Source organism: Neolamprologus multifasciatus, chromosome 10, assembly GCF_963576455.1.
Source record: "Neolamprologus multifasciatus chromosome 10, fNeoMul1.2, whole genome shotgun sequence".
NCBI lineage: Eukaryota > Metazoa > Chordata > Actinopteri > Cichliformes > Cichlidae > Neolamprologus > Neolamprologus multifasciatus.
In genome coordinates, this window is record NC_140448.1 from 8665496 (window position 1) to 8686680 (window position 21185).

The window sequence follows — 21185 nt, forward strand, 5'->3', positions numbered from 1 at the left end:
TGTAGTGCTCTGTAATGCTGCCTTTTCTTCCTATTTTCCCTTCCTAAATGTGTTCACTAATGTCTTGTAAGTTATTTATTTTTTAAATTTCTTCATTAGAACTGAGCTGCACCTTAACCACTATGCTGAAAGCAGTGCCTTTGGAATCATGCCACAGACTAAGGTAAATGCATCCTGATACTAGAAGTTTGGCTTGTTTTGTCCAACCAGGAATGGAAGGGGAAAAAGTTTACTTAAAGATTTACCCACCCAAAAAAGAAGCTCAAGTTATGTTTGTGTGAATCTGCCAGGCAGAGGATAAACAGCGGGCCTCTCAGCAGTTTTTCAAACTGCAAGCAGCCATGAAGGTTCTGGGGATCAGTTGTGATGAGCAGAGGGCCCTCTGGCTCATCCTTGGGGCCATTTACCACCTTGGGGCTGCGGGAACCACCAAGGGTAAGATTGCTTGAATGCACTCCTGCACAACTGCATCACCTATTGGAGATGACGTTTGTTCTGCTGTTATAGAACAGGCTCCAGTGACAAAGCAAAATGTTGTTTTTGATTTGTGCACACAATGAAAAATAATTATGGTGAAATTACCTTTGTTAGCCCAAATAGTTTTTGTAACACTTTGTAATTTGACAGATATCAAGCTGGCATTATCTCAATGTTGGCAACATGTGCTGTGTGATGCAATCACATGTAATCACAATGACTGAATAATACATTTATTTATACATTAAAAGTACACAGTGCACAGCTGCTCCAATGATCAATAGCTGAACATTTAAATCTAGGCCATTGCAGAAAATGTTATACTTTAGATCTTAGCACATTTGTGTAGAGTGGGGGGTGGGTGGTGGTGGTGGTGGGCTGTGGCACTGGGAATCATTCAAGACTTCGTGGTACAGAATTATTGCTGCCTTTATAGTATGTGGCTACCAGTGAAGTGATACATTGTATTTTTTATTTAATCTGAAACCCTGTCGGATTTACCTTATTATTCCTTACTGCATGAACATATTAAATAAACAGAGCACTGTTTGTGCTTGAGTAACTGAAACTAATGACAAACTTCTTGAATCTAATTGCTTGGAAACACCGTTGCTGCTCACGGAGAGAAAAACCTTGATCTAATACTTGACAAACATTTATTTTGTCATAAAGATGCATTACAGGACTAATGGGACCAGCAGTTCTCACGAACACAAGAACTTGCTTCTGTCTAAAGCTGTTCGTATGATGAAACCTAATGTAACAGATTGTTTTCCTTTAGAGTAATAGAACAGCCCTTTTATCAGGATTTGACTAACATTTTAAAATTAGATAGCTGACATTTGTAAAAGCTGTAGCTGCCACAAAGATCTTTATTTTAGGTGAGTTAATCATCACACCCTTTTTTTGTCATTATAAAAGGCCACTGGAAGGATAGAAAGGATAGAATTAACCATTTAAGTCCTTTCAAAACACAGATTTAAGTGTTTATTTATATTTAGCATTGACTTTTTGGTTGATGAAATTTGTTTTGTTTTAATTCTAACTGAGGTTAAGTGGGAATATTTACACAGATGAGCAAATGAAAAACTGTCCATTTAAGGATTTAATTGCTGTTGTAGTGCAAATAAATTAATTACCGAATAGCAGGATAATATACAACAGAGAAACCACAAAAAAAATGTGTGATAACAGTGGCAATAGTGCTGAATTTTGTGTTTTTGATACGTTTGCTCACTCTTCAGTGCCTGTCTGTAATTGCCAGTTACTTATGAGAATAGCTTGCCAAATAATTTGCAGTGATCCCCTCCAGCTGGCTCCCAATATTTTTGATGGCAGAATAAAGCAGGGAATAGTTAAAAAAAATCAATAAATACTGTCTGTTACTGAGAATAAAAATTCTGAACAACTTTCTGCTTGGCAATACATTTGATTGGTGTCTTCGTTTTCAAAATGAATTCTTATGAAGAAGCAATGTCAGGGGTAGGAATAGGAAGTCATTGAGAGGCCTGTCTATGGGAATATTTATTAATGATAATAGTCTACAGTCTAGACACTTTTGTACCAAGGGCCTAGTTTGCATTTTGGTTATCAAAAGGAGTAATAAACAGATTATGAAATAAATCCATTGGCAGTGTAACTTTATCCTGGTACACAAGAGGGCAGCAGTGATCTCCAAAACCTAGTTAAGGGACCACCTGAAAGGAACTTGGTTTTCTCTCTATATTGTGTAGTGAACACTTACATCGAATAAGTATAGATAGGAGACTTGGCATACTCTTTCTGTGTACTTAAGAAGAAATATTGTACATATGTAATTTTCTTTTATTATCTTTAAAAGCCATACAGCCATCTGCTGTTTGATTCTGCAATGTTCATTCATGTTGGTAAACCCACTTTGCTCTTTTTGATGTTTTAGTGGAATTTAAGTAATTGTGCTGCCTGGTATCTATCAAAGTAAATATTTAAATGCCTTTGCTTGTCTTCATAACTACCCTTATCAATAAGAGAAGTATGCAAGGCTTCTGCAGTACTGATGAGACAGATAGAGCCCACTACTTTGTCTAAAATCCCACAGTTTTTCTCTTCTAAGTCTTAGAAGATACCACTTCATGGTGGATTAAAACTGAAGTTGGCTCTCGTATCTGTATGTTAGCATCACTCAGCCGCTAGATTAAGGAAAAGTTCGTTTTCCCCACAGCAGTCTTTATGTAAATAAATTAATTATGTCCCCTAATGATAAATTTCGCTTTCATTCTCAATAAGATAAAAGGGGCAATTATAATTTCAATTTAATAGACATGTTTTCAGTATTAAACAATTGAAATAAGGTTTTTACTTATAGATGCGTGTGTGTGTGTGTGTGTGTCTCCGTCTCCACAGTAGTTAAATGTATTCAGACTACCACCCTTTTGAACATGCTTTTAGTGCATGTTTTTATCAGCTGTGTCAGTGTCAGTTCGACCAGACACATAATCCTACCCTGTCAGAGACAGTATTGTCACAAAGTCACCATGTGCCTGCAATAGTTGGCAGAAGGGCTAATGGAGGTTTTCATGCACGTGTCTCAGCTGGCAGGAAACAATTTGCACGTCATGAGTGGGCTCAGAAGGCAGCCTACCTGCTGGGCTGCACCCTGGAGGAGCTCTCCTCTTCCATCTTCAAGCACCAGGCCAAGGGCACCCTGCCCAGAGCCAGCACTATTCGCCAGGCTTCTGACGAAAATGGCACGGCAGATGCAGGTACTCCACGCCACATTTACCACCATATTCTTTACTCTTTATTCCTCACAGTACCCCCCTTTCTCCCTACCTTTTTTTTTTGTCACTCTCATTCTATTTACACATGCAGACGCATATGTTGCTGCTCATCACTCAAGGGGAAAATGCAAGGGAGAGAAAAAGTAAAGCTTATCTTGGTAATGAATACCACAGCTTTACAATGGCTATTGACAGATAGGTGCACATACTATGTTGGGACAAGCAATTTTGGATCCACTCTTCATTCATTGTCCCTGAAATCATAATTGCCTCACATTGATTTTTCACACGCATTGGTTCATCAAGACTGCAGTACATTCTGAAGGGCATGACGACTCAGTTAAAGGTCTTTCACAGTAGGGATGGACAGAAATGACCTTTGTTTCTCCTTCCCTGCATCTCCCCTCATTCATGAGCATATAGTCATTGACGTGTGTGCACACATGAATACATCGCCTATGCAACAATAAACTCACTTATGTGATGGTAAAATGAATTATGAAAGCTTAACAGGTGGCCATTGCCTCTAGGCACAGACATGAGTATTCAGTTTGATTTGACCGTTTCCAAAACACCTGATCCCTAAATGACACTGCTTCAGAAAGACACTTTTGTAGTTATTTCCAATACCTTCTAACTCAGAAAATAATGTGTTTGAATATCATGGAAATGTAGTTCCTTTTTAAATCAAATGCTTTGACTATAGTTTCCAGTAAAGCTTTTACAGTTCAACATGTTGACATTCCTCCTTCCTATTCAACTGGTTCCTGTGTTATTTGCCGATGGAGATATTGTGAATTAGCTATTGAGGATTTGTTCTGACTCTGTGCCTTTTTATATCAGCATCCAAAGCAACAGCAATGGAGTGTTTAGAAGCCATGGCATCCGGGCTTTACTCTGAACTCTTCACTATCGTCATTTCTCTAATAAACCGGTTAGTATTTCTTCTCTGGTGTGTTACTGACAGTACATTACATTTGTAATGAAGATGTCATGATTGTGCTGAACCGGTATACAACAGAAAAATGTAGATGCCTTATGTCACTTTTAGTAACCATCATTTGTGTTTAAACAAGAATGTTTGAATGGTTTCAGAGTATTAGAGCCAGTTTTATTTCAGTTAGGGATATAGTGGCATGAGATGAGGTTATATCAAGAGGTTGTCAAATATGTCACTGCTAATGTTATGTGTATGTATGTATTTGCCATGTTTGCCTAAGGGCTCTGAAATCCAGCCAGCACTCCCTGTGCTCTCTGATCATTGTGGACACACCAGGCTTTCAAAACCCAAGGCTGGCTAAGCGCGAATGTGGTGCAACCTTTGAGGACCTGTGCCACAACTACACTCAAGAGCGTCTGCAGACCCTCTTCTACCAGCGTACTTTTGTTCAGGAGCTGGAGCGATACAAAGAGGTAATGCCATGTAAAGTATTATGCACCGTGCATACAAACAGCCTCATTCTCATTGTTTCTGCTTTCCTCCTACCCTTTCTCTCCCCTTGTCTGGTCCTTTCTCTCAGATATATCAACTCCAATAGAGTATGTGTACACACATCAGATACACTATCTGTTCTACCTGTCACAAGCTGTGACAAGTCAAAGTAGTTCATGTGTTAGACCTTCTCATTAGTGATGCCAGTCTTCACCGCTTCTGCCAAGATCAAAGTAAAGTCACTCACAGCTGCCTGTGGGAGAAACGCCCAGCTGCACAGCAGTGCTGTTGTTCCCTAAAGATCTATTCTACTTCTGTCCTCTTTAACGTTCTGTCTAGCAGGACTGGACCATCATAACTGTGGGTGTAGTCATCCCATAGGATTTAGTGTTTTTGAGGACAAATAGAAAGTTTTCTTTCATTACTTACAGTTATGTCTCAATTCATTGCAAAAATGTTTTTTATTAAAAACTCACCTGATATCACACTGGAGTTACCCAGACATTCTGATTATATTGCTTCAGATACATTGCTTCTGAAAAAGGATCCTGGGATTTCCCACCCACATCCTTTGCATGGCAGAAATGGAGTTGGAATGAGATGAAGTATTGCATAAATGCGTGTAGTGTAATTCTCTCTTGTCAGTACATCTTGAAAACATAAGAACCTGTGAAAGTGTCATTGTAAACTGGGTCAAACTCATTTAAAACGGCACACAGTCTTAACAATCATAGTGACAGGCAGGCGGGTTAAATTGTGATGCACACAACCGGCACACACAGTGTGCCTTTATATTTTTGAATAAATTGCTGTTGGGCGCTCTAGCTTTCTGGCTAGTATTTTTTTCTGTTTTTTTGCGTTCCTCTGTACATGGACTCTCCGCAGCAGAGAACAAAAATCAGTGGGGAGACTTCACATACACAGTCAGCTTGAACACTGGCATCTGTCGTGGCCACATTATTAGCATGCCAGCATTTTCTCCCCTTTCTGGAGCATGATCCACTCTGTTACCATGCACTGTTACTTTATCTCTTAATCTTTATAGCTATAGCTTTATCTCAGATAATTTTTATCATGTGCCACATTAATCTAGAAATGACTAATGGAGCTGCAACCAAAATGGTCAAATCTTTATGGCTTAATAACAATGTATTTGTTCTTTTTTTTTTTTTTAAACCAAGTTAAAATAGTTGTAGTTAACCTATAAAATACTAATACATTTTGGAGCTGTGGTAAAATATAAAGACTTGAGACTGTGACAGCTGTTATATGCTAAAAAGCAAGGTACACTCTAGACAGGTTGCTAGTCATTGACATGGCTAACACACAGAAACGGATAATTAGACATTCCCAGAACCAGGCCTATGGGCAATTTACAATCACCAGTGCACCTAAGATGCATGTCTTTGGACTGTGGGAGGACACCAGAGTATTCAGAGAGAACCCACGCAGGAAACCCCCAGCTGGATGGTAGGTTTTGAACCTACTCGCTGTGAGGCAGCAGTTCTAACCACTGTACCATTGCCTCTCTAAAAATCTTCTGCTCTCTGTCGCTTTCTCATTTATCATGTTAATAGTTCAAAACTAAAAAATATATATTTTGCTAACTTATTGGTCTATGACAGTGGGCTTCAAATGGCCTAGCATTCAAAATCCTATTTTCTAATGATTTTGATTGATGAATTTAATTTAAAATGAAATTGCAGATGCATCTTTTTAGTTTTTCCATTCTTCAAAACATTATTTTCTTTTTTAAATTTTTTGACATTATAGGTCATTAATTTGTCAATCTCTTTGCTGTCCTCCAGGAAAACATAGAACTTTCCTTAGACGACACAGAAACCAGCACGTCTCTGTCTGTGGCAGTGGTAGACCAAGCTTCGAGTCAAGCACTGGTACACTTTATTGTCTTTCTTCATTTTATTGTCACACATCTAACTTGCATAATTTCTCATTTCCCTTAGTTTTAGTACCATAAAGTGTTTGATTTTCAGATGTTAATGTTAATCCCTGGGTACAATATATTGTTTTTTAATTAAGAAAAAAATTGAATAACGTCTCTAAGCATCAGAAGACTTGTCTCTATGTTAGACTTGTTTGGCAGAGACTAGAAAGAGAGGGTGGGAGCAAGAAAAGAAAGGTTAGAGAATTGACTTCAAGAAAGAAAATCAATGTTTGGCCTTTCCAGCCTATGATCTGCACCATGGAAACAGAAATGGCCGAGTTTAGAGAGTCCATAGATCACTTTGCTGTAATTCCAATGTGTTTGGTTTGAGTGCTTTACTTTTTAAAGGGTCCCCACTCTAATGGGAATGTCATCAAAAGCAGTGAACTGTAGTACATCACACTAAAAACCGAAGGGTAAAAATAACACAGATTCTTCAAAGTCATTTCTAAAGTCAGCTATAAAGATCTATGCTGTTTAGAGTGCAAAGACATTTTGATCAAAGATTTTTTTTTTCCCTCACAGATATTTTTTTTTTCCTGTTGTAGCTCAGACATCTGTTATCACAAACAGCCTTAATGCTTGATTCATTGCAAGCCTCATAGTTGTCACATGTCTTCTCCAAACTGATAACCTGTTTTGTATTTGTAGTCAGCGTAGTGTGCACTGCTGATAAGGATGTCTCCAGTGCGACTTCTGATGGCTGCTAAAGCATTTTTTGGTTTTGTGGATTTGCTTCTTAAGCCAAAGTTCCCAGGGTGGATTTAGACAGTAGCTACCTTTCTCGTGAGCTTGAACAACAAGATGGTTATGCTCAATGTCTCTGACTTAAAAGTGAACGCTTCAGTGTGTTATGTATTATGGTGACATATATTTGGCATACCCTTATTCAACAGTGACATGCTAATTGTGTAACTAATTGCATTATTTAAATTTTTCTCCCTTTATACTTTCCACATTTTCCCCATTTTAATTGTGTGGAATAAGTTAAAACTGTTGTGATGGTATTATTGCAGTAAACTGCTAAAAGTATGCTCGCATCACAAATGCTTTTGAAACTTAAATTTCCACTGCTAATAATATCACCATGTCTGTGATACACTGCTCAGACTGGGAAAACAGAGAGCAAAGTATTTTCGCTGACATTTAGAATGGTTTATATTTAAGCAAACGCTCACTACAGAGGCCAGCACCAGGCATTTGAAGAATATTTTTTATAATTAATACTTATTGCTTTGTCATTATTGTTTGTAGGAGGTGGATAATAATATCTTAAATATATTGTGACTCATCAATATATTCCATTAAACGCTAAAATGAACTAGATGTTTATTACTCATGTTTGACATTCCTTTTGTAAAATCTTTTGCATAGAGGGTCATAAAGGTAAAACAGAATATTTGGTGTGTGTCTTTGTGTGTGTGTGTGTGTGTGTGTGTGTGTGTGGACAGGTACGGACAGTGCGAACAGATGAGGCCCGGGGTCTGTTGTGGTTGATGGAGGAGGAGGCACTGCAGCCTGGGGGTTCAGAAGAAACACTGTTGGGACGCCTGTTTAGCTACTATGGACCTGCTGAGGGCGAGAGTAAAGGCAAGGGGAAGATGCGCGCGCGCGCGCACACACACACACACACACACACACACACACACACACACACACACACACACACACACACACGCACGCATAAGGTCACACTAATACAAATAGTGATCTTTTCAGAATTGAACAGAAAATCCTTGTATTTTCATTTTCAAAAAGAATAAAAAAAATAAAAACAAAGACATTCATTAACATTATATATTGTATGGGTATATATAAACTCCCCTTTTGTTTTATAGTACGCTGTATTGTCTCAGTTTAAATGAGCTCATTAAAGCTATACTATAATAGGGAATTTCCAAATCACAATATCTCGTTTAATTTGACCAGTTGCTGTTGTTCTGCAGAGCAGTCACAGATATCCGATTCGTATGTTTCTTAGCAATTCTCTAACAATAAGAACTGAAGCTTTTAAAAAGTTCCCTAATAGAGCTAGAAAATGGTACGCAAATTGTCATTTTAGTACTCCAAAACAACAGCTGGTGGATTCTCATTAAAGCTACTTTTGGCTGCTCCCTTATTCACAAGGGGTCGCCACAGTGGGTAGCTCCACAGCTTCGATTTGGCAGATTTATTTATTTATTTTTTTACGCCCATTGCCCTTCCTGACGCAGCCCCAAAGGGATTTGTCTCCTCCTAGCATCAAATAAGGGAGCTTACATTTGCTAGGCAAATGTGTAAACCACTACACTATAGAGCCACTCAGCTGTAGAATTCTCATGAAAACTCTTCATATAGGTCAGATTTGAGCTCCTTTGTTTCGTCTATCAGCTGTATCTCTCTGATGACCTAGTACATCATGCTTGTGGCAGACAGTTATATTGTGTATGAAAGTGAAGTAAGGTTGGATCTAAATGTCTCACACTAAAACTGCACGGATAAAGTGGCCCATTAAACAATAAGGTTTACTAGGAACAGACTGTTCATCATGATGTTTTTATCAGTAAAATCTATGCAGGTTTGTGACAGGCGGCACACACCAGACTAATTAGGATGTGATGAATTTACTTGCTTTGTTAAACTCATGCAGACAGTAAACCCCTTTCTGAAGTCTTAAATATGATTTTTCTCATTATCTCGCTGTATATGTATCTAATAAATTTTACACTGGATCCCCCATTTACTTTAGGTCACACTTTCCTGTTGAAAAGTGAAAAAGATCATAATTTCCTGCTGGGCCACAGCCATGGGACAGACTGGGTGGAGTATGATGCACGAGGGTGGCTCAGCTATGCCAAGCAGAATCCCGCCTCTACCAATGCTGCGTCCCTCCTACAGGACTCACAGAAGTAAGTATCCACCATGCAGGAGTTGTTGTTCCTTGGTGTTGCAGACTTGAATTATAAAACATCACACTCTGAATTACGGCATCTCTTACAGAAAGATCATCAGCTCATTGCTCATGAACCGCACAGGTGGAACCACCGTTTTGTCCGGGTCTGTTGCTGGCCTTGAAGGTGTTTCCCAGCTGTCTTTGCGCCGGGCTACTAGCATGAGGAAATCCTTCGTCACAGGAGTAGCTGCCATCAAGAAGAAGTCTTTGTGCATTCAGATAAAACTTCAAGTGGTGAGAGCATAGGGTGTGATGGCTACTTGGAGATGTGGGGCACCACAAGGCACAACAAAACATGCTGTTGTAAATATGAGAAGTTTTAAATTTGTTTTTGACTCTACCTGAAGTCTTATAAATGAAGTAGAGGCCGGTTGTTTAGCGGCAACAGAGAAAATGACATTAAGCCATTAAGAAGTTTTGTTTTAGTGGCTGCATAGTGTAGCGGTTTACGCATTTGCCAAACAAGAATCCTGTTTCAGTCCCTTGAAGAGACATTTCTTTGGCGTTGCATTAGAAAGAGCATCTAGTGTTTTATGTTTTATTTATTATTTAAAAAAAATGAACATGTGGAGCTACCTGGTGTGGTGACCCTTGTGAATATGGAAGCAGCTCAAAACAGCTGCTATTACTACTACTACTACTACTAATGCTGTTATCAGTACCACTACTTTTAAGAAGAACATATTTCTCAACAAGAGAGTCAAAAACTAAAAACCTTAACTTGTGCTTTATTAGAAGACACTGCATTAACTCTTGACCTGTTCCCACCAGGCTGCTTATAATCCTGCTCTGTCCTTTTCAGGATGCGCTTCTTGACATGTTGCGGAGGTCCAGGATTCAGTTTGTTCACTGCATATTGCCCAAGGCGGATGCCCTCAAGGCGCTGAGTGGATCTCTGTTCAAAGGAGTGGAATGTGAGGCTCAAGGGGAGAGTGGAGATCCTAGCTTAATGCAGCTAGATGTAGCCTTGCTCCGTGCTCAGATACGTGGATCTAAGCTGCTTGATGCTTTAAGAATCTACAGACAAGGTGAGGTAAAGCAAACATACCCCCTTGTCCATGTGTATATAAAAAAAAAAAGCCCGTCAGATTAAATCTTATTCAATACCGGTTTTCACAGGTTACCCTGATCACATGGTGTTCTCTGAGTTCAGACGGCGCTTTGATGTCCTGGCACCGCATCTCACCAAGAAGCACGGAAGAAATTATATAGTGAAGGACGAGAAGAGAGTAAGTCAGTCACTGAGAGAGGGAGTAAAATGTACAGCTGTGCCGCTAGCCAAGCACAGTGAAGATTGATGATGTGAGGAGGCAGCTTCATGACCTGATCTCAACAGCCTGATGTCAGCAGCCTACTGACAGAGACATAAAGCTTCATCAGGGCTAATAGTAAAGACCTAATCAGCTTAACTTCATCACTATAATGCCTGTGAAAGAAGCTGATCAATATCAGCGCTTAGAAAGTGCTTTACTGCAAACAAAAATAAAAATGCCTATTTTTCTAAATGCCATGGTTATTACACTGTGACAGTACTGCTTTTGTTGGTTTTAATTTAAATTTATAAAAAATGTGGATGGCTTGAGCTTCATTATAAAGACCTATGAAAGGAACATGAGTTGAAGAGTAGTAGAGAAAAATACAGAAGTTTCTTTCTGCAGAGAAATGAGAATGCAAGGTAGAGAATGTGGATAGGGGTGAATATAACTCTTTTCCCCTGTGTCAGTGTGTTGGAGCTGAGTTTCTGTGGAAACACTGGCAAACAAAAGCCCCTCAGTATTTGTGGCAAACCTCTCTTGGTGTAATCTAGATGTGGTCTTTCAAAGTGGAGTCTCAAGTAGAGAGAAGAGGCTCAGACAACAATAGACGGACAGTATACACAGGCTGGACAGGGAGAGGGGGGGCTCCAGTCTTTGGGTTGGTGTAACTCTACATGGGATGTGTGTGTTCAGAGCTGCAACTAGGTCAAGAAAAAGAGGGGATCATGATGAATAGACTAGGTGCAGGTGGATTTTAGGGGGCAAGTTGTAATTGGTTTGTTGTATTTTTTCTTTTGCATCCCGACTTGGTTTTAAAACAAAATCCAGAGTGAGAGAAGAGGGGGAAAAGTGCACTGTAGTTATTAAACATGACAGATAAGGGGGGACTGTAGACTGCTCTATTGTTGTGGTGTCAGTAGCACCACTGGATTCACCTTTTGAAAGGCTGAATTTGTGTTTGTGTGCATGTATGCATTTACTCAGGCTGTAGAGGAGCTACTGGAGTCCTTGGATTTGGAGAAGAGCAGTTACCACATGGGTTTGAGCAGGGTGAGTAATGCCCACACATCACAAACAAATGAACAGCTTTAAAAATGTATTGAATAAACATTTGCTATGAATTGCTCTGTGTCTGTTTTGAAATTCTCACCACAGAGCAGTAGTACACAACTCTTTTTTTAATGACACTTGCTGTCTGGGGATGTGTGTCTTTCAGTACACCTGTTCCTCTTTGAGGCTTGTTTGCCATCCTTTATTGGAGACCTGCCAAGCCTTGTCCCTTCTTCATGTTATTTAGCCAGTGGTTACCCAAGAGGCATGTCTCTACCTTGCCCATATATATTACCATATTTACTATGTTTTTTTCAGGTTATTGGAGCAAATTTCTCCTCTTAATGCATTCTCTGTTTTTCACCACAAACTTAGTATGATTTGCACAGTAAACATTGCTTCAAAATGGACATTAAATCCTATCAGCTGGAAAGCAGCCATCAGTCAAAATGAAATCAAACAGTAAGAACAAAAGAGGGGGACTTATGCTCCAAGATACTGTACAGTGTGCATGGCCCTTTTATAAAACACATGACAAAAGAATGGTTTGGAGGCGGCTTCACATGGTGCCACACTTTGGAGTGTGAAATGGGCTCAGAAGTAGACATGCACAGTTGGCCATTCACAAAGCATTCCAGTGGTGTCTTGGCAACCTGTCTCACTTGCATGCCAATTACACCAAACCAACTAAAAGCAGTGAATGAGAAGCTCTTGACTGGACAAAATCTGCCATTAGAGATAGCCACATGCCTGAAAGGAACATAGCTGCATAAAGCTACTACATGATGCCTGCATGCAATTTTGAAAATAAAAATAAAAGAATAAGATTATTTTTTGTCTTGAGAGTTTTAATGAATATTCATTGATACCATTGAATGTGTGTGTGTGCGTGCGCGCGGTCATCCTGTCCATTTTAATAGCTTCCTGCCATCATATGTGGAATGTATCATGGTACCAAATCCTTCTTGGGTATAAACAGGCTATGACATAATGTGCTTTCCTTTGTCTGTTTACCTATTTTTTTTTACCTTTGCCCTAGATTAGAAATGGACAAGGCTGATTGTTCGAGATAACTTAATCACCTGGGTTCTCACTTAGATAAGACTCACTTGACTGTGGATTACACTGTTTCTTATTGATTAGTTGCTTCAGTGCATTAATTTACCTTTTAACTCCCCGCTGTTTTAACTGTGCTACTGGGCTTGACATTAAAGCAGGGCCTCTAAATCTCATAATATCTAAAATAACCATTAAATTGTCTGAACTGTTTTACGCTTTGCTAATAAGCATCTGTGTATGATTGTTTCTTGTTATAGCTCTTCTTCAGAGCTGGAACCTTGGCTAAGCTGGAGGAACAGAGGGATGAGCAGACCAAGTGCAATCTAACTCTCTTCCAAGCTGCCTGTAGAGGTTACCTGGCACGGCAAGCCTTCAAGAAGAGAAAGGTATGCGGGATTCTATACTGAAATGAAACGAGCAGTCCAAAGTTAACTAAGCTAAAAATACTAATGTTGTCGTAATCTTAACTGAAGCCTATATACAACTGTGACAGGTTTTTGTCAACAAAGTTTGAAGGGGAGAAACTTGAATGAATTCACTTTAATTGAAAAAAAAAATGTAATTGCAACACACTGTCTATGTTTTTATTTTTATTTTTTGCACAGCTGAGCAAAATGAAGTAGGTCAAGTAGGTGAAGAATATGCACTTCAGAATTGAGAGCCAATTTTAGATCTAGTTTGTTCTGTTCTTGGGGTAGATATAACCAGCCCTGCTGTAAATCTTCAGCTAATTGCAAATAGGTTCTCTGAATCTATTGGCTGTACCCCATCCCTCGTTGTAATCCATCCAATCAGCTTTCCCAAGGCGATATTTGATTGTGACATTTCCATTTCTGTGACATTTTATCAGTCCACTCCCCTGAATTGTAGCCTTATCAAACATGCTGCTGACTCTCATACCCATCCATTCCATCCATCTTCCATTTTTCTACCAGGACATGTGTGAGTCTATCTCTCTGGACCTCATGTGTCCTCTTGTGATGTATAGAGCCCTGCAGTACTTTTCTCCCTCTATGATTACGTTGTACTATTTAAGTGAATGTGCCACTTCAGCTGGGCTGTGATGAACCAGCAGAAATGGAATTAGATTACTTCTCTCTCCATCCACTATGACATACTGTTAGGAAGCACGCATGTTGTTTAGTTGTAATATGATGCCAGTCAAACTGTTACATTGTCAATGTTGTAATGAGGTAAATCAAATTGACCTTTAAAATATCTGGACGTTCAGATATCATCTTTTGGTACCTTTCTTTTTAAATCAAATACTTAAATGTATGTTGGTCTAAAATTGGAACCCCAATACATTTTCTCTATCAAGTTCAGAAGTGATTATTTACACAGCAATGCAGGGTAAGTGCCTGTTGCTTTACAATGGCTAGAAATTGAAGAAAATCAACACCAAGGATCCTTTCAAAATTGCTAGGCAACTGTGCAATTACAAAATCCATTAGCAAAGAAACAATTTTTTCCTCTGCCCTCTTTAGCCCCCTCCCTCCTGCACATGTATCTATAATAGAAAGATGAGACTTCATTTCATCTCAATTGTATTTATCTCAAACTCAACTTAGGTTGGCAAGGTAACATGAAATATGCAGTTATGACGCATCCCTCATCGAGTCAGGGTTGCAGAGGTTTATTTAAGCTGTGGACATTCTAATGCACATTACTTTCATATCCACAAACCAATTCATTTTGATTCAGTTCAAAAGAACCTGAGTTATTCCCAATGAAAGCAGACCACACAGCTAGCAGCATCCTAGGTAGAGATTAAAGACTGAAAACAGAGAGCAACTGCTAGCCTGAGTCTAAGGGTAACAAAACTTTTTGGAGCCTTTTGTAAGGGCCCTCTACCGCCAAGGATGGTCATATAGCCTCTCTAAAACCATATAAGGCTAAATATTTCCTTCTGTTTCTAGTCCTTGAGTTAAGCTAAGCTAACTGGCTTGTTACTCTATTCTAAACTTGCATTAAAAAATTTCACGTTATGTAGTTATTGAATTTCTTTTTTTTTCAAACACTTCAAAACTAGTCATAAAATACTACAGATTTTAATAATATTAGGTCAGTTTCTGTACTCAGCAGTGAGAGATATAAAACTGTGCCTGGTAGAGAAATTGCAAGCAAGATGCTGTTCTGAAAGTGCAGAAGTTGCAGCCCCTTGCTACCCCTTTTCTGCCTTTTTCTAACCAACAATTTATTCCCATACAGCTGTTGCATGCATGGTAAATACAGTCTCTCCTTGCAATAATTATCTGAAGGGCATCTTTTCCCCTGATTATCATTCTGTTTATATTATTCCTGATTCAATTAGTCAACACCAGACTTGGGGAGGATGCAGGGATGTGTCGAATATTGAGTAATTTCCATCTCTCTTTCTCTCACTGTGAAGATTTGCAGAGTGTGTTGTTGTCGAGTCTTAGAATAATCACTGTATAATAACATCGACTGGCACCCTTGCTGTTTCCCTGATATCCCTCTGCGAAAACAGATCTGGTCTTCATTGCCTCTTACACTGTTTGAAGTATCCAGTCTTAGGATGTACAGTAGATGGTAATTTGCCTCTGGAATAGTGCAAGTGAGTTCTGGTGAAGCTCTCAGACAGCTACTGGTTGATGTATATGGATGTGACAGGAAGTCACAAGTTGCCTTGATTGATATTCTCTGGCATGTTAACCTTGTGAAGCTGTGCCAAGCCCATGTGACATTAAATGACAAAACCACAATTTTTCCTCTTTTTTTTTTCTTTCCCCTTTCAACTGTCTCCTCAAGGGGACAACCTGACATTTTAAAAGTCTGTTATTTTGCCTCAGCAGGCACTTGCCATATTGGGAGCTTTGTCCTTCAGGTACCCTACAAATGTAGTTTTTAGAATTATTTGCATGGAATCAGCACACATAAGCTCAGGCGGGGGGATTCTACAGAATATATTTTTCATTTGAAACATGCATTCCCATGGTTCTGAATCAAAGCGCAGATGATACCTTTACAGTTGCAGTTGTAAAGGTATCAGTATGCAGTGCATTGCTATAAGATATGTCTTTGGTTTAGCTTAGGGTTAAAATGAATAATGTACAAAGTGTAGAAAGAGCCAGAATGATATAGCTTATATGTTTGTTTATAATGAAGCAATCCTCAGAAACCGATGTTGCTTCATTTATTTACTAAATGGCAACTTTCTGCTCAGACTTTGCTGCAGGTATCTAATATCTAATACATATACAGTAAGTCTTACATGTATGCAGACAATCAAACCCGAAATACATGTATAGAATATTTGGAAAAGAATGTAGTGTGTTTTTTTTTCTTTTAGTTTATTAACCTTGGTTCACAATTTCCATTCACTTCACACTGTCTTACAGTTGTCACACCTTGTTAATGTGATATGAATACCAAAATATTTATCCACAGTGCTCATGTTGTATAATCTTTTGTTTGTTTCCTATTCATTATAGACTAGATATGACAAGTGAGACCTGTTTAATTCTTCTGTCAGAGATTTGCAGCATTTTGCTCCATGTTGAGGCTTTCACTGTGTGACAAATCCTAATTGGTCATAGAGAGTACCTTCAGGGCAAAATGTACCTGATGCTGAGAATTGTGTTGCTCTAATTGGGTTTGCCCATAATCTGCTGCTGCTAGAGAGCCTCATGCATAAGCAGCATGGAAATCGTGTAATACTTGGAATTAGCTGCCAAAATGTTTGATTTAATTAATCAAAAATTAGCTTCCAGCCTTGGAACACACTCAGCGGAAACTCTCTAGTGGAGGTTGGCAAGTCCCGGGATATCTGCTTGCCCATACATATGCAATATAGCAGAAGAATGAAGAATGTAGTTATTTTCAAATATTGTTCATCAATGGTGCGGATGATATGGTAACGGTAGAGTTTGGAAAGTATTTATTCCAGTGATTATATAAAAGCAGCATTTAGTCTGGATACTGCCTCATTGTGGTACCTGTGCAAACAATTTGTCTGCATTCAAGCTATTGGTGCTGCATATTACATGCATTGTTGCTGGTTGTAAGGTCATAATAGGGGATCTTTTACAGATAAATTTGGAAGTAATTACATCACTTTTATGCCATTGACATTCAATATGAGTTTGTATTTTGTTGTGCAAATAACTGCCTGCACTCTCACAGATTTCTCTTTGGTGACTGACTCTCTATATGTGTGTTTAGATTCAGGATTTAGCCATCCGGTGTATTCAAAAAAACATCAAGAAGAACCGTGGCGTGAAGGGCTGGCCATGGTGGAAGCTCTTTACCACAGTCCAGCCCCTCATTAAAGTGCAGCTCACAGAGGACCAGATGCGGAGCAAAGATGTGAGCAAACCTCACCCAACCTGTTGAATCTTTAAGGATTTAATATATTTTTAAATGCATTCCGTGTCTGCACTATTCTACATACTGTCATCACTGTTGACATTGACCTCCAACATAACATAACATGTATCTGATATAAAACAGCTATATTCTGTGTTCCAGGAGGAGATTCAGCAGCAGAAATTGAAGCTTGAGAGAGTGGAGAAGGAACGAAATGAGCTGAGACTCAATACAGATCGATTGGAGAGCAGGGTGGGTCCCCCTGCCTATGGTAGTGCATTCTGGATAGTTTTTGGAGATTTATGGTGCAGTTGCACTCTTTATTTTAGTTAAAGATTTGATTACCTACTTGCACAGGAACTGTGGCCAGTAGTTTGCAACTTTGCATAACACCCCATGTGCGTCTGCCTGTTTGTGATCAGATCGCAGACTTGCTGGCAGAGCTCGCTGATGAGAGAAGCACAAGTGAGTCTGCATCCCAAATGCTGGAGGCTGAGACTTCTGAGAGACTGCGCTTGGAGAAAGATATGAAGGATCTACAGGCAAATAAACATGAAATATATATATGAAAGATGCACACTTAAAATTTATAGTAATTCTGAAGTTCAGTTTATTATGACTGACATGCTCTGCATGATTATTGACTGAATTTGTGCATTCCAGGCAAAGTTTGATGCCATGAAGAAACAGTTAGAATCGCAGGAGATGGAGGTGATGGAAGCACGACTCATGAAAACATCAGAGCTAAATGGGGAGATGGACAATGATGATGAAGATGCTGGTTAGTAGAGCAAGACACTGATATCTAACATTTGGTCGTGACACCAGAGATTGATACATGCAAGATCAAATTTGAAGATAATTCTGAGAAACTTTTCTGTTTTTTTGAATAACACAGTCTCGGTCATCAGTGTTTTTTAAACATTTGTTTTAAATTCCCTAATTAATTGCACCCTGCGACACTTTCAGCAGCTTGCCTAAGCCTGCCTAATAGGCATGTCAGCTCAGGTCAGAAGCATAATTTACTGAACCACTCAGACCAGCATTATGTGCACAGTTTGATATATCTCCCTTATACTAATTGTAGCTGCAGGAATGAATGGCTTTGTTCAGCTGTTTCAGCAGGAGACATGGCAGTAAGACTTGGTCACATCCTGCATAATACTGTTAAGTATATTTTCCAAGTTTAGGATTAACCGCTAGGAGATTAGGATGTCTGCTCCCAGGCATACAACTAATGCTTGTTTCTGATTGGTCTCCCCCTGCTGGGAAAGAGAGCGCCTGCTGAGAGCATATTGTCCATGAGTCTTTTTTTTTTTTATATATCTGTGTTCCCACCTCCTTCAACCCACCTCAGCAGACAAGCCATTACAGAGCATATCAGAATTCTTAGATGAATGAGAAAGTAATCGGTGGGATCAGAGCTGGTGGCCCTGCAAGTTGTCATTATGCTATATATATGCTAATGAGCAGCACTGATGGAGGAGCCTGTGTTGGTATGTGAAGGAGAAGTGGACAGCCTCTAAAATGATAAGGCTTGGAAATGAACCTGAACCCAAATGTCTGTCTGGCTGCTGTTATAGTTCTGATAGCCTATGACAGCTCCAGAATTAAGGTCACCTAAGAACTGTGGAAAGTGCCACTTAGACATGTCCTCCTCTAACTACTGTTGTGTTGTGCTCTGAATTCCTATCTCAGGTTTATTCAAGATAAGAGCTAAAACACAAAGCCTTTTTTGTAGTTTCCTGTTGAATACCTTGACCTTGTAAGTTCAGCATCTGATTAAGCAAAAGTTTTATTTCCAGAAAGATTATTTCATTTCAGTCTTTGAATGTGATAATCATCGCAGCCAGTGCAGTGCACTCCATAATCCCACGCATCCATCATGTCTGTGGTTTTTATGCCTCTTCCTCTGTGTACCTGGCTGGACCTGCATTAAAGTCAGGAAATGCTCAAATGTCACAGACATTTTCTGAATTGCATGTCTTTCCTCTAGGAGGAGAGTGGCGGATAAAATACAATCGAGCCGTTCGTGAAATGGACTTTGCCAAAAAGAAACTTCAGCAGGAATTTGATGACAAGCTGGAGACGGAACAGCAGAGCAAAAGATATGTAGAGAGAAAGGCAAGAGCAAATTACAACTTGAAATAATAATAATAAAAAAAATCTAATTTAATTTGTCTCACACTTATAAACTTTTAATTGTGGAAATGCAATAGTAATACTAGGTGTTGCACTTTCATTAAAGAATTGTGTGTGTGTGTGTGTGTGTGTGTGTGTGTGTGTGCTGCAGCTGGCTGATTTGCAGACGGATAATGAGGATTTGCAGCGCTCTGTGCAGCAGCTGAAGAAAAAGTGCCAGAAACTGACTGCTGAGCTGCAGGACACCAAGCTTCATTTGGAGGGCCTGCAAAGTCGCAACCATGATCTGGAGAAGAAGCAGAGGAAGTCAGTTCAACTGCCTGTCCTGTTCTCTTACATAAACACACATTGCAGAGAGCATATAGCTCTTTTCTCCTCGGATTAAGCAGCACTGGTCTACTCGCCTAATGCTAAAGTTTTCTTTAATTTGAACAGTGACTGAGATGTTCTGTAATCTGTGGAATTGCATTAGCTGAGAAAATGACTCAAGACTTTAAGCACTTGAGAAGCTATCACTGTGGCAGAATGTGATCTCTCCCCTGTGGCTAATTGAAGATGCTCTGTGGGTGAAATTATTTTCGGCTGCGCTTCAGAGAGAAAAACAGAGAATTACAACAAGCTGACAGCATGAAACACTTAGCTGTTAAGTTCACTAACCATAAGTGTTTCTGCCCTAGACAATTGAAGAAAACATTTTGCACATTATTACAACCCAATGGTAAATTGATGGCTATTAGAGGGGGACAGAAGTGGAGGCTAAAATAGAACCGATGATAGCCTGGCGCCTCCCGTATAACAAAGTCAAATTCTCTGAGTAACATACTGTGCACAGAAATGAATGATGCAGAGATCTATTTCTGAGAGATCTTTCTTTAAGCTGATTTGTTAGTTTAGAGTTTAAAATATAAAATGGGTATTAGTTGTGTCTGCCAATTTCCCTGTTTGATAGTGTTAAAACTGTACTATGTAATTAAAAATCTTTCCTACCACATTCAACTGGTAAGGCTATGTTATTGTTGAGATTGTGTAAAACCAACATTTTTTGTGTGTGTGTGTGTGTTTTCCAGATTTGACCTGGAGCAGAACCAGGCTCAGGCTGAGGTACAGAGGGAAAGGAGCCAGAAGGAGAAGCTGGCTCGAGAGAAAGACATAATGACTGGTGAGATGTTTAACCTCCGCCAGCAGCTGCAGGTAGGCTTCTCTCCACTACATACTCCACATGTACTCTAATGCCCTCTCTTGGGGACAACATGTCTGATATTTCTGCTCTCTGTATGATATAACTAGGCTGGTCCAGATGTGTGTTTTACAGCATGCCTTCTGCCTGCAGGACAAGGACACTGAATTGTGTGGCGTGAATGTAAAGGTGCAACAACTGGAGGCAGAGCTACAGGATTTGTCCTCCCAAGAGTCAAAGGATGAGGCCTCACTTGCCAAGGTCAAGAAGCAGCTTCGTGACCTCGAGGCCAAGGTGAAAGACCAGGAGGAGGAGCTGGATGAACAGGCTGGAAACATCCAAATGCTGGAGCAGGTACAGAGGGGTGCAAATATGGTTCAGCGAGGAGTTCTTCTTGCTAATTGTTGCATATGTATCTCTTTCTCTAATACATGTTTGTCTTACATGTCATTTATATGTTATGTCTTCAGACTAAGCTGCGGCTTGAGATGGAGATGGAGAGGCAGCGGCAGACCCACTCTAAGGAGATTGAGAGTAAAGATGAAGACGTAGAGGAGATCAGGAGATCTTGCAGTAAGAAGGTAGCCACTAATCATTCTTGCAATTTCTGCAGTTTTTTTTTTCTTA

General features: G+C 39.5%; 1 protein-coding gene across 10 annotated transcripts in view; it reads left to right on the forward strand.

Moving 5' to 3' along the window:
* LOC146509562 (unconventional myosin-XVIIIa-like) overlaps positions 1 to 21185 on the forward strand; it is a 59536-nt gene that overhangs the window by 19908 nt on the left and 18443 nt on the right. For all 10 annotated transcript variants that reach the window (XM_085174175.1, XM_085174177.1, XM_085174178.1 and 7 more), the window contains 22 exons: positions 100 to 163; positions 291 to 435; positions 3048 to 3218; positions 4080 to 4170; positions 4457 to 4649; positions 6477 to 6563; positions 8065 to 8203; positions 9342 to 9501; positions 9593 to 9779; positions 10348 to 10573; positions 10665 to 10774; positions 11786 to 11851; positions 13168 to 13296; positions 17096 to 17239; positions 17402 to 17491; positions 17662 to 17781; positions 17903 to 18020; positions 19236 to 19363; positions 19533 to 19687; positions 20449 to 20572; positions 20712 to 20912; positions 21029 to 21139. In XM_085174175.1, coding sequence (XP_085030301.1) covers positions 100 to 163; positions 291 to 435; positions 3048 to 3218; positions 4080 to 4170; positions 4457 to 4649; positions 6477 to 6563; positions 8065 to 8203; positions 9342 to 9501; positions 9593 to 9779; positions 10348 to 10573; positions 10665 to 10774; positions 11786 to 11851; positions 13168 to 13296; positions 17096 to 17239; positions 17402 to 17491; positions 17662 to 17781; positions 17903 to 18020; positions 19236 to 19363; positions 19533 to 19687; positions 20449 to 20572; positions 20712 to 20912; positions 21029 to 21139 — 2959 coding nt within the window. The remainder of the gene's footprint in view (positions 1 to 99; positions 164 to 290; positions 436 to 3047; positions 3219 to 4079; positions 4171 to 4456; positions 4650 to 6476; positions 6564 to 8064; positions 8204 to 9341; positions 9502 to 9592; positions 9780 to 10347; positions 10574 to 10664; positions 10775 to 11785; positions 11852 to 13167; positions 13297 to 17095; positions 17240 to 17401; positions 17492 to 17661; positions 17782 to 17902; positions 18021 to 19235; positions 19364 to 19532; positions 19688 to 20448; positions 20573 to 20711; positions 20913 to 21028; positions 21140 to 21185) is intronic.